The sequence below is a fragment of the Phoxinus phoxinus genome (genome assembly GCF_949152265.1).
Source record: "Phoxinus phoxinus genome assembly, chromosome: 11".
In the NCBI taxonomy this organism is placed as follows: Eukaryota; Metazoa; Chordata; class Actinopteri; order Cypriniformes; family Leuciscidae; genus Phoxinus; species Phoxinus phoxinus.
The window spans coordinates 12064629-12078701 of NC_136886.1; the positions used below are offsets into that span (position 1 = coordinate 12064629).

The 14073-nt window shown below is 36.9% G+C and overlaps 1 protein-coding gene across 4 annotated transcripts in view; it reads right to left on the minus strand.

Annotated features, from left to right (window-relative positions):
* The window catches only part of slc9a7 (solute carrier family 9 member 7), a 43291-nt gene that overhangs the window by 8285 nt on the left and 20933 nt on the right, over positions 1–14073 (minus strand). For 2 of the 4 annotated variants that reach the window (XM_079628829.1, XM_079628831.1), the window contains exons 10-14: positions 13546–13659; positions 12104–12215; positions 11502–11655; positions 6132–6191; positions 2906–2969 (exon numbers count right to left, since the gene is read on the minus strand). In XM_079628829.1, coding sequence (XP_079484955.1) covers positions 2906–2969; positions 6132–6191; positions 11502–11655; positions 12104–12215; positions 13546–13659 — 504 coding nt within the window. The remainder of the gene's footprint in view (positions 1–2905; positions 2970–6131; positions 6192–11501; positions 11656–12103; positions 12216–13545; positions 13660–14073) is intronic. The other 2 variants (XM_079628830.1, XM_079628832.1) reach the window with 1 other exon arrangement.

Below are 14073 nucleotides of genomic sequence, written 5' to 3' on the forward strand. Positions count from 1 at the left end.
GGGTTTGGAAACCTTATCATAATATACTATATCATAAGTAAATATTCAAAGAAGCACTAAATTAAGATCATTCAGAGTACAATTCATGCAGGCAAAAATAATGACTTAAGAAGAAAAAATATATATATTTTTTTCCATTGAACTGATGTCTATTTGGCCTACAGCAAACAGCAATACAGGCTGCAATCATGTCCAAGGTAGAAATAGAGGCTGTTCAAATATTGAAAATATTTGGGAGTAAATCCAAGGTTTAGAAAGATGACACTTTAAATGTGAGCTCAAGTCTGCCTTTTATGTAATACAGGCTTAAAAGTGCAGTGTGTGTTTTCTGTGCCCACAAAAAGAGGCAAAATTAATGAAAGTGAAAATATATAAGACACTTTTTACAAGTCCATTATTACAAATTACAAATTGACTCCATTTACATCTAATTTGCTGTGTTTAAACGATTTTATATTTAAAAGAAAAAGTCAACCGATGTGGAAGAACAAGAGAATGTAAATTAATTATTTCACTACTGGCAATATAATACCATATAGAAAAATTCTGCAGATTTTTGAAAGGGTGGAATGAAGTCTGATACTTAACCAGTTATCATAAACTGACAGTTAACACACTCCATATTCATCAATTGACCCTGTAAATGTAGTGAATTCAAATGTAGGCCTGTTCAATTGGCCGATGAATAGGGCGTTTTAAGTAAAATGAAGTATGTTTATCCAAGTTCACCTAATCTCTTGAGTTCAGCTTCAGCTATAGCTTCATGGCACTTAAAGAGATTACAGCTTTCACAAACAAGCTCACAGTAACACTATACCACAACCTACCCTAAGCTTGCCGTATTCCTTTAGTGTTAATACTATAGTGAGGACCACTGCTAACAAGATAAGATGTGTGACAAAGACAGAAAGTGTACCTCAACAAAAGTAAAAAGTACACATGCTTATTAGGGTTGTCATGATTCCCAGTACAATTAAAGCTGCACAATTTTCATGTCAAAGCAAAAACTAACTAATAAGCTCCCAAACACACTACTTCGCTTAAAGTTTAATATTAACAAATTAAATCAACAAATGGCATGCATGTAGGAATAAAGACAAAAATTAAGAGCAGTAAGTTCCTCTTTTCAGCACTGTTGTTTGATCAATATTATTATCTAATTTGTATTAACTCTGTGAGACTCCATGCACAGAGCTTGATTTAGAAACAAACCAGAAGCTGGGTTTGAAACATTCTTAAGAATAAAATCCTTATTTATCATTTTCTTGCATTCTATATTTATAGTTATAAATTGTATATTTTTTATTTATTTATTCAATATATTGTAGTCCTGAAAATAAAAAAAATGCATAAATACATTCATAAAACATTTTAAAGTAAGGATAGCCTCACACTTTTATTTACATTACAAAGGGTACGGCGTTAAAATAATTTACTGGGCTGTTTCAAATATTAGGCATTATAGCATTACGTAGAAAATGTTTTACTTCTATAATATTTTACTTTTTTTAAATCTAGCATACCGGTACTTGTAACTCAACATACTTGAATCAGATGTAGTTTGTTTAGTCAAAAGGAAAGAGAGAGACATAATGGTTTCTCTCTCTCAACCACTGACCATATCCTGCTTAGGCAATATAGAGAAACTCACTTATGTCTGTTTAACAGCTTTACTCTCTGACAGTAATGTCGAGAAATAATTTATAGTGGGAAACAAAAAGGTTCTCTCCCCTGAGTTAATTTATTTTATTCTTATGAAAAACAGCCTGTAGGGAACATTATTTTTGTCTTAAAGGGATAGTTCACCCAAAAATAAAATTTCTCTAATCATTTACTTCAACCTCATCTTTTATGTTCCACAGAGTAAAGAAAGTCATACAGGTTTAGAATGACTTGAGGGTGAGAAAATGACACAAAATCTGGCCCAGATTGTTAGTTCTACCGGTTTACATTTCCCATCCCACTGTTTATCAACAAGTATGTTTGACCACTCGCAGTCAGTCGCAAGCACAAGCACTCTTCAAAGAGCATGTAAACTCTTTGACTACTGATACTTCACAAAGGCTACTATTGCTAACTTTATTATTTCAGCATCAACTTTGTACCAAAGTACCAGTACTTTTGACATCCTCAGTATTCATATTACTAGTGCGTGCAGTCTGCGTTATCTTCTAAATGAGTGTGTCCTTGTTCTTTCACAGAAGCCCAGATGATTGGCTTCTACTGATCTGATTTATGTCATTGTCCTATAATGGAACCAGTTTAAACCAGGATGAACAGAGGAGAAATGTCATTGGTTTCCAAGGTGTCCACTCCTAATTAGCTTTGCCATTCTAATTTGAGTAACAATACATGATATAAAAAGCAACTTGTGTCTCTACATTGGTACATGAATTTGCACTTCTTTAAAAATACTCCTGGGTTTCAAACACGACACGGGCAGCAGTGCTCACGCACAATGTCATCAGCTAAGAGGCTTCAAGGTTGTTTCCAACTTTGCATGGCCACTTTTGAAGGGGTCCACAATCTTTATCTTTATAAGGATCGTTGCACGTTTTTTTAAAGGCAGAAACCCAGAAGAATTCAATTAAATATGGTTTTGGGGTAGCTATATGTGAGGTTTCACATTAAAGCACAAAAGGAACAGTATGAGGTCAGTGGCAATTCAGAATGAGTTTCACATTTTCCAAAAGAAATGCAAGTGAGACTTGTCCGTGTAAAACCATAAAACTAGGGTGTTCTGGGTGGCTTTTAAGGTGTTTCCAAGTTCTTCCTTCAATTTACATGCAAGTCTATGGAACATTATAAGACTGTTAATGTTTAAAAAAGCAAATTCTTAAATACTTAAAACATAATGATGGTAAAAGCTTCATTGGCAGGAGGACAGAAACATTTTGAGACTTACTCCCTGAAGGACCTGGAAGCTGTCCCCACATGGCTGAAGATCCTGATCGGGGTCCACTCCAACTCTGAAAGAGAGAAACTGAATGTCAGTATGTGTGTGCGCTTCTGTGACAGCACTTAACCAATAGTGCAAAATGCAGCCACATATGTTCCGTGACCTTTTAGCAAAGCCCACAACGAGCAACAGCACGATGAAAAGACGAAAGATGCGATGGACTCAAGCAGAGCGATATTGTTCATGTTATGATCTTATTTTATACAACACGCCTACAGCAGCAAGGCAAGCTTTACACTGGGAAGTAGTTACAGAAATGGTCTACAGACAATTCCACTCATTTGTTCTCTTTGGTTGGTCACAGGCCAAAACTTCTAAAACAGAGTTTTTAATATAATCTAATTAAGATAAAACTACCACTAAATAGCAAGTTAAAAACAAAACAAAAAGGGATGACCAAACTATCGGTACCATATAGTTTACCGTCTGATATTAGAGATATTTTTGTTTATTAGTATCAATATACACACAATATATTAAATTGTGCATGCTCATTTCATCCATTTTTACATTTAGATTACTCATCTTAATTTCACTTAATCTAAATACTAATTTACTAGCACTGTTAAATATAATCTGAAAAAAACATAAAATTGTGATACCTAAATACACTTTCAAATTTATTTGAGTTTTTCATGTTTTATTTTGTATCTTTTTAGTCAAAGTATAGAATTTTAATATCAACCTTTCATTAGTTAAAAATTATTTCTACTTTTCATTTAAGTTGAAGTATTTAAATGACTAAAAGTGAAATAAAAATAAAGCTAAATAGAAATTCAAAATAAAAGCTTAAAAATATTAAGAAATATTATATAAATAATACTAAAATAACACTGATTGATTGGTTATTGGCCATAACATGATAATGATTGGCTTATCGGTATCAGCCAGAATTTTTATATCAGCGCATCCCTAAAACATCTGTGGGTTGTTAGCCGTCTATGTCGGTCAGACTGTTTTTTCTGTATTAGTGGATGGTTCCTGGCCATAATAAGCAGCAAACCTGACCAGACTTCTGTCTGTAGTGGAGACCAAACTTGTGTGAACAGCCAGACATTCGCTTGACTGGCTGAAATACGAGAAGAACGCGGCAGACCTTTAGAGCTCAGAGGGTGAGATTCTGCTGAGATAAGTGACACACTAGGTGAACTTTCACTTTGGCCTTTGAGTACATTTACTGATCTTTGATCCTATGGCTCATCTTTCATTCTCCCTCTCAATTAAAGCAGTGGATATGATGCGGCTACTAGCTTTTGAACCCCAAGGATCAACAGAGACTTCATTGTGATGTTAGACAGAGCTTGAGGGTTAGCAGATGCTCAGGCATTCTGAGCCTCTAGTGCCGCCCATGTGGACAAGCGCCAATGGAAACAAAAAGAGCTGACTTATCAGTCTTTGCCTGCACAAGTAGTTAAACCTTAAATTGATGTCTTATCTTTTCACAGTCAACGAGGATAATTTGTTTCTCAAAATGTGGGCGACATTACTTAAAATAAAAAAAGATAAGGGAAAAAAAACAAAAAACAGTTAACATGCTTCTGCCAAAGCCAGTGATGCATATCTGCGACAAACTGGGTGTCTTAACAAGCTGCTGTTGTTTCTACCACGTCTGGAAGAGAACTGTCTGTAAAACAAAAGACAGTTTTTTTCTTCCCGATGGTTTACAAAGTTGTCCAAACAGGACTTAAAGCTCTGGGTTGATTTGCTCACATGCAAGTTGCTTTGGGGAAGGGTAAAAAATGTAGGTATTCAGAGGAGGAAAAGTAAAAGACAAAACAAAATAGGAAATGGAATAAAAGGAAGTCAATGAAATGTAAAACAATATAAACATTAGGCTACTGTAATGGCTAGGCCTACAGCTGGAGGGTGGGCTACATCAAAGGGTCACAAGGAGGTCGATGGAGAGTACAAAGTGCCGCCCCTAACCACATTCTATGCTGTATGCACACGCCTGACCGGAAACATCAGCACGGTGAATGCTAAACATATCCTTCCTGTAAGACGGTTGGAACAGCTCTCGCTGTCGGCCTGTGTGCGGTTGCAAAAGTACTGAAGCCAAGGACAGCAGATTGTTTGATTTTAATGCAGGTATAAGTAGAAGCTTATTAATTTCAAATGCCTAATCTCGTTTCTTTTGACGCCTTGGTATTACTCATCCAGTGTCGGGTCTTTGCCAGTGAGCTTTGTGTAAAGATTTCCTTCAGCACACCAATGTGAAAACAGGAGCGACAGCACACACACACATTCTTTCAAAGTGACACCCACCAGTTTTAAAAACAGCCCTGGAAGAAATGCACTGGCACATCATGGTGGCTCACCACTAAGAACAAACATTTGAGTGTGCTAAGGAAGTTAGCAGCCTATAAAAGGATACTGTAGTACACTATACTGAGTAAAGAAGTAGATTATTACAGATAATAGAACTGATACAAGACAGTTTTCGAGTGAAAGAGAAACACTGACAAAGCAAAAGAAAAACTATCTTGGCTTGTCTTGGTAAAATTCCATCAGACTGAATTGAATAATCCTTACATATTATTCATATTAGGAATTAAGAATTTTAAATGTTAAAAAAAACAATAATAATCTATGAATACGAATCGCAAACCAAACGGTCCATTCTCTTGTTCCATTTAGATTTCATTCCATTTGACTAAGCTCTAGTTTTTTTTACTCATTTAAAATCCTTAATTCAGAATATGAATAATATGTAAGGATTTTTCAATTCGGTCAGATGAAATTTTACTATTAATTGAAATGCGCAAATCTTGAAAAAGGCTTAAAATTGTTTTGTGTAGAATTGGTTATTTCTTCATTTATCGTGCACTTCGATCTTTGAAGAACGTGGACAAACAACTATATGACATACTACATGAAAGGTAATATCCGAACAAGCATAATAGGGGCACTTTAAGCACTTTGTCAGACAGGAATCTTCATTTCAGTGCATCACTATAAAACAAAACAGGATAGTAACATGAGAAAAGCAGATTTAGCAGGGACACTGTACAATAGAGTGTTAAGCAACCAAGACGTGAGTGTTTGATTAAAGCAGAAGCCCAGACATTACAGTATCAAACACCCACACAAACGACTGCTTTTAGTGTGCAGTTTAGCAAGTGAGGTCAAAAGGTCACCACCACCTGTACAGGACTGCAAAGTCCCTCATCACCTGATGTAACTCCGGAGTCTACGCAGCCTCTCCTCCTCGGCAACAGAAGACTCTCCAACCCTGAGCACAACACACAACTCTTGAGACCAGCCCTGCAAACATCAAACATCCTGACAGCTTCTACTCAGAAAAGTTAGAAAAACTTCAAACTCTGGTATGTTTTTGGGTCCATGTATTGCTAGTTGTGTTTCTTGGAACATATGGCATTACATGAAAAAGTAACGGTTAAAAATGTTGAGGAAATTAACATTCCCAAAAGATTGATATAATAGTTAAATGGTCTGTTTGGGCACACTGACTGAGACAGAAGAAATCAAATTATGTCGATCGAAATTCATTTAAACTCTTCTGCAAAACAGACATTTCCTCTCCGATATATAAAATGTGTTCGGTGCTTCACATTCCTTCTATGAATTGGCCCTCTGTGCTCAGAGCTCAATGTTTATAGAGTAAGTGAAACTCTCGGGACTGTTCTCGAAAAGAGAGAACTGGCCAACACAGAGGAAGAAAGTCTAAACCAATGCAGAAGGGAGCCTTTTGGCTTCAATCTTGAGACAGACAGCCTCCAACCACTGTCAGGCCATTTCAAAAGTGTCATGGTAACACTTTACAATAAGGTTCATTAGTTAATGTATTTTTTTGCAATACATTGCAAATGCAATACATTTGTTACTGTATTTGTTAATCTTTGTTAACATTAGTTAATAGAAATACAGCTGTTAATTGTTTGTTCATGTTAGTGTGCAGTGCATTAACTAATGTTAACAAGATTTTTATAAAGTATTAGTAAATGTTGAAATTAACATGAACAAAGATGAATAAATGCTGTATACGTGCAGTTCATTATTAGTTAATGTTAACTAATGTAGTTAACTAATGTTAACTAACGAACCTTATTGTAAAGTGTTACCACTGTCATTATACTGTATATAGGCTTTACTGTAACGTTTTATTTATATATATATATATATATATATATATATATATATATATATATATATAAACAAACATCAAAATTAAACTAAATTAAATGTTAAATTAAATATAATTAAAATATTAAAATACAGCAATAGTAAAGTAATACAATTACCACTTGAATACCTTTATGAAAAACAGCACTTAATGTGAATGTGGCCATGCTTTGCATTTTGATCTTTTTTTTCCTTTCCCCAGCACTCAGACATCACATCGACAAATGCCTAAAAGTACACCATCGATTCCAGTTTCAACAGGGTGCAATGAAAAAGCCTCTCTTCAATCTCAGGTGACCTGGTCAGCAGTGGCACAAAAAAAAAAAACAACAACAGTGGCATCCCATCTGTTTCTTTGAGCTAAACCTGAGCCTCTTGTCTAATTCCCACTTAAGTACAGTAGCTTTACAAAATAATTTCAGCGAGTTATCTGATTGCTTATTTTAATTGCACATTGATTGGCCTGTAGTTGCCCAAAGCAGGAGACAACCGCAGTTGAGTTAAGAATAGCCTGTGAGTATTGGAGAGTAGCCCTCACTCAACATGGAAAAATGTAGCGTGAGCTAGTCCAGGGGTCAATTGTAGAGCATTTGTGGAAATGGAAACCCATTGGAGAAAAAGAGAGAATTAAATCCATCAAATTTAGTTGAAAAGTAGAACAAAAAGCCAGCGGTGGAATCCCTAAATGCTCAGGAAACACAGCTGGCAGAAAAATCACTACTGTGTTAATACACTAATGCACCATGAGACCAGAGGACTGTTACTCGTACTGCGCAGAATTTAAAATAAGACAAATGCCAAATGCCGGTGTATTGTCTGATTATTGTCCTACACCCATTACATATATTTTCCTAGCGTTAGACCCACTCATTTGCAGGGTCCGCTTCATCGGAATTATCCGCACACACACACACTGGATTTGCCACAGGTTTTACGTTGGATGCCCTTCCTGACGCAACCCAGCACTCACACACTCCTACGGCCAATTTGGCATATCCAATCCACCAAACCTGCATGTCTTTGGACTGTGTGGGGGAAAGCGGAGCACCCGGAGGAAAAACACACTGATGCGGGGAGAACATGCAAACTCCACACAGAAAAGACTCCTGAATTAGCTGGGCCTCAAACCGTAGACCCTCTTGCTGTGAGGCGACAGTGTTGTCCTACACCCATTAAATTGCCAGATTCAGATTCAGATTATTTTATTTAATGCCATGTCAGCATTCAAAGCTATTTTCATGGCAAAAATTCAATTACAAAAATACAAATATCATATAAATATAATAAAAACAGAACAAACAACAAAAGTCATTATACAAGATTTTTTAAATTAACATATGATAAAAAATCCAAAACCTTTTCAGGCATAATCTCATTAAATATGACCTTAAGTGAAGTAACTTCATAAAAGAGCCTTCTGCTTGTATAAAGTCCAAGACAATCCAATAAAATATGTTTGACAGATAAGGGAACTTTACGAAACATGCATAAAGTTGGGTCTTCACCTTTAAGCAAAAAAGCATGGGTCAAACTTGTGTGCCCCATACAACATCTGGTGTAGACCACTTGATCAAGTCTAGTTTTAAAATTGATAAAAAGTCTGTTTGTAATTTCCTGATGAGTTTCATACAACTTATTATTCTTGCACATATTCCACTCTTCTTGCCACTTATTTAAAATATATTGATTAATAATCGGTGTGATATCTGAGGGAGGAATTTGACATTCAATAACTTCCTGATTAAAGGAGAACTCCGGTCAATTTTAACATTATTTCATTTCCTGAAAGTCCAACATGTCCTGGAACCCAGCAAAAGATAATACTGAAGAACTGATTTAGTAGATAATCCACTTTCGTTAAGATGCAGTCCACTAAAGGATGATCAATTTTTAAAGTGTCCAATGCTTGAAGGCAAGATTTTGAGTCTGTAAAAATTATAGAATTTGTTTGTTGTGTATTTTCAATATGCTCCAAAGCTAGAAGTAAAGAACGTGCTTCAGCAGAAAAAATTGAGCACTGTTTTGGAATACGAATTCCATAGCGTTGATGTCCAGTCACCATTGCTGCTGTTACACTATTTTCCACCTTCGAACCATCTGTGAATATAGGTACGTGAAAAGGGAATTGGTTTATTAAATTGCCAAAATTCATGAATCTAAAGTTAATGTGCTGTAACACTAAATCTAAATAAAGATATGATACTTTATTTAGAGGGTGCATGCACACAGAGGTGAATGAAAGGCCCTTCAAAAAGAAACAGGAAATTATCAATGTCTGCAATATTTTGCATTTGCACGTGGTCCCAAAAAACATGCCACAATGATGAGTAAGGACTATGCACTAACTAAGGCTAAGGTCTTACTTGCTATGTGGCTGCTTACTGGCCCAAGTCCTTTCTTCAATGCAAGTATACAGAATTTTTTTCACCCATTTTATCATCTACAAGGTAAAACTTGTAAGTCCGATTGCGAGTTATATGAAAAGTTAGGGTTTAGTTAGCATTTTTCCCACCACAGCTGGCAACTTTCTCGGGTCCCTTACGTTTCTCTGTACCGTTTCCATTACGGCATCTATCCACATTATTAGTAGCCTACTTGCAGCCTCTTCATCCTCCTCATTGTGCGAGATTTGTAAAATGTACCCCGACTTTTTAAAAAGAAAACCCACCACCTCAGGTCGACTTTGCACCGGAGCCATCCTTTTTTTTTTTTTTTTTTTCACTGGAAGATCCGATGTGAGATCTGATCTGTTATCCAGATACAGAAGCCACTTGATGTGGACAGGTGTAAACGCACTGTGTCCTGATTGGCTTATGATCCAATCTGCTTGATCGGATCACGGTGATCGCATGTTAATGCAAAGTATAAACGCAGCAATATTCACTGGACATGCAAAAATCTCTGAAACAGCATCAGTGCATTGTGCTCATGATCCATGGGAAGCAGTGCAAGCTAAACAAAAAAAGCCTCCATTAAGAGTGTTATGTAGCAGCGGGAGACTCAAGACAATTACAGTTATGAACACAGTCTATTCTTACTCCTGCCCCGTCTTAATTCCATTGCATTAGCTCTCAATTACGCAAAGCCATTTAGTTGGTGTTTGAAAAGAATTTAAACCCGTATCGCCCTGATTTGTTGGCATTAAAGGACAAAAGCAACTTGTTTACAGAAATACTGTTGTTAACGCAGCTTAGATTCACCTCGCCATGTCCATCCTACACATATCTGCGACTCAATGAGTGCACAGCAGTTCTGCAGATAATAATGTGAGCTTATCAATCCCATTCTACATCAGCTGCCATCAGCACTGCTCCTCAATAATCCTCTTAATTCTGACAAACTAGCAGCACTTATTAATGGCGCCGTACCAGCCAGCCCCTGCTGAGGACAGCCAGACAAACACCAGCTATTGGTGACAAACAACTCCAGCTCCTTTTCCCATCTGCTTGAGTGCAGAACTCTGGTTCGTTTTCTGCGCAAATTTCACCTCAGAACAAACCAAAATAGAAGACTGCACAGTTGACAAACAGTGTGAAACTAGCTCTCAATGATGCCTGTTATACTCTCCATATCACACCCCAAATGATAATGAGAGGAAAGAGAATCAAGGAAAATCACACGTGACCTCATTTGACAAAATCTGCTTGATTAATAAAATGAATAAACATGTTTATGGGGAGCTTTTTTTGCCATCTGCTGGACAGTCTGTGTAAGTTTGTTCTCAATGTTATAAAAGTCTATCCACTGTGCTATTTGAAAATCTCAATTTTACATTGTCCAAGGGTATGTTTACATGACAACGATGTACCAAAAACATATGACAGCGTTGTCAAAACGATCCCCTTTCACGCGGATCTGCGAAAATGACTAAAAAGGCTGCATTATACATGCCAGGCCAGTAGTTGGCGATACCACTTTGTCAAGAAACACCCTGTGAACACGTAATTTGTTTTTGTCGTTTACATGGAGACGGTAAAGGTATCGTTTTTAAAACCTTTCACTTTGAAACTGTTTTCAAAAGCTTGAGTTTCCAGGTGTCGTGTAAATGAACGGCTAAAACGCACAAAAAGATTTCCGAATTCAGTTGAAAAACGGCGTCGTGTAAACAGCCCCTAAGTGTTGCTTTTGCATTTAAACCTGGACACCTGGCTGTTCAATGTGATTTCAAAGGTGTTGCAATGCTGTTGCCAAGGTGTTCTGATTAATTACAGTACATTTTTGTGGTAGCTTACTGGTCTAGGTCAAAATAGTCCTTGCTCTAGGGGTTTAACATCCTATTTGTGAACACTGATAAATCCCTAAAATGTACGAACAAATTATAAAACTTCAATGCACGAAAAATCTTACTCTAAACAAAAGGGTCAAATTAGACAATGAAAAAGGTCTCCTGAACTCTGACCTGATATGTAGCCAGGACAGCATTGGCGTGGTGCCTCCTCCAAATACCCAAACTGTGAAGAACACAATGAGCAGGGTCGTGGTGAACATCATCTGTCTCGCGTATGTGGCAGTGTCGCGGATCGCCAGAGCGAATGCCATTGCCCCGCGCAGCCCTGCAGAGCACAAACACACACACAGCAGCAGTCACAATAGATTTTAGGAAGAATGACAGTGACAAATAGAATGTTAGTGAACTTAAACAGGCAAACAGAGCCATCATTCACACTCGATCAGATGTTTTAAGGGTACTGCACTTTGCTGCCCTTTTAGCTGGGTGGTGTTGCTGATCTGGAGGGAGCTGCTCCACATCAAGAGCCGTTATTAGAGATGTTCTGATTCTGATTTCACTCTTAATTTAGATCTCGATAACCTTCAGCAGGGTGCTGAAATCTACCGAGAGTTCACATCAAAGAGTCTGACACTAAAGGACACTAGAACACTGGTTGATTGAACACATTGATTTATATTCTACTTAGTTGTATTAATTCAAAATAGTTCCCTTATCTTCAATGTTATGCAAGCATCAAAGTAGAGGAAGTAAGCCAGGTGTGGTCACCATACCTGCAAACATCATCATGTGTTGAAAGTTTCCACGGACTTTGTGTCTTCGGCCTAGGTTAATCAGGAAAGACAGGGGGTAGATGTTCAAAGCTCGGCCGATAAAGATGGCTATCTGGTGGTCCGAATGTTAAGGAAATGTCTTCTCACACAAATTACATTTTAAAGGAAATTTAGACATATCTTACTATACAAAAGTAAGACATTAATACTTTTATTCAACAAGCATGCATTAAATAAACCAATTTTACATGTTACAAAAGTTTTCAATTTCAAATAAATGCTGTTCTTTTGAACTATCTATTCATCTAAGATACCTGAAAAATGGTTGTTTTTTGTGTCAAATAAATGCAGCACTGGTGAACATAAGAGACTATATCCGAAATATATCAGAAATATTAAAACCTCAAACTTTTTAACAGAATTGTAGATTGATACTTTAAATTGTTGGTTAAAAGTTTTAAAACAAAGATAATGCTGAAGATCAATTATGTAAACTAACATGTTGTCCAGATTCAAGATTAGATTCTGTTCAAAATCTTTTTTTCTTTCTTCTTTAAAAACAAGTACTGTAATTGTGTACAATACTTATAGCATACATATGAACTATAGAGTCATACAAACCACTTTTATGGTACTTTTAGCTTGCCAACCATGGTGACATGGTTTCTAAAATAATAGAAAATTAACTAGCTATTTCTTTAAAACCTGTACACAATGCCTCCTAGTGGTCATAAATCACATAAATAAAGGGTGATAAAACAGCCTTAATTTTTCCCAGATGTTCTGGAGTCTTTAAAATGGTTTGGTTCACAGGGAAATCATCTGTTATGTGCTGTCAAACTCTAAAAATGGTTAACTATCCGACTGAAGTGAATTCTACAAGTTAACAAGCTCCAAACGAAACTGGAATGCATCTGGTTGTTGAAGCCACGTGATATTTTCACTCCTCTCAAAATGGTATAAAAAAAAACCGCAACATGTGAGCATGTTATACCAGCTCCTGGTAGTCAGATATAATATAATTTAACATTATAAATTATACTTTAACACTCATTGCCACATATATGGCCCGCCACAGAGGAGTAGCTGAGCATCTCTTCAGCAAGCCGAAGAAGAGCAAACTGCTACGTTCATTGCACAATCTTCTTCATTAACAGTAGTGAGACTAAATGATTTTACCAGTGCTGATGCCGCTCTCTCTCTCCTAATGCGGTCTTTGATCTTGAAAAAAGCTGACGATAAATAAAATGCAGCTCATATCGGTTTCTTTCATTGATGTGAACTTCAAATTTGCATATAGCAAATAGAGATCAAATTTATATTCGTTTTGTGGAGACACATTTATGTGGCCAAGTGTAAATGCAACACTTTTAACAAATCAGATAGCTAGCTGATCAGTAAAAACACATGACGTGACCAGGTGTAAACAGCCCAAAGGATACAAAGGCTCCAACAATGAAAATGGGGCTGAAGACGTGATTCTGGAAGGTGAAGAGCGCCAAGCCCATGTACGAGAAGATGAAGTTCTCTGCCAGGAAGTGCAGCACCTCAAACAACTGCAAAGGCAAAAAACACACACACACACACACACCACACATGAAGTCATCTGCACCTTTCAATCGCAGTTGTTCAATGAAATGGCACGTTTTTAAAATCAGGTCCTAACTGAACTATAATTGCATGCCCCTCCTCTCTATACTCTACAATGGCTTTTATAACATATGTTAGCTATAAAGCTGACGCCGATATCTTACATTTTTGTGACTCTAGTCTATAACTTCTTCCCACAGACTGGAGCTTTGATAAAAGGGAGTCTGTCCCCCTGGAGAGAAACCCAGTACCATAGGAGTGTCGTAATTACCGCATGCACCCCATCTCGCTTCATCACATTGCACCACTCTGACGACATCACGGGGGTGCTGGGAATTCATTTAGCACTATCCCTCGACTTACCGACCCCCTTGTACATC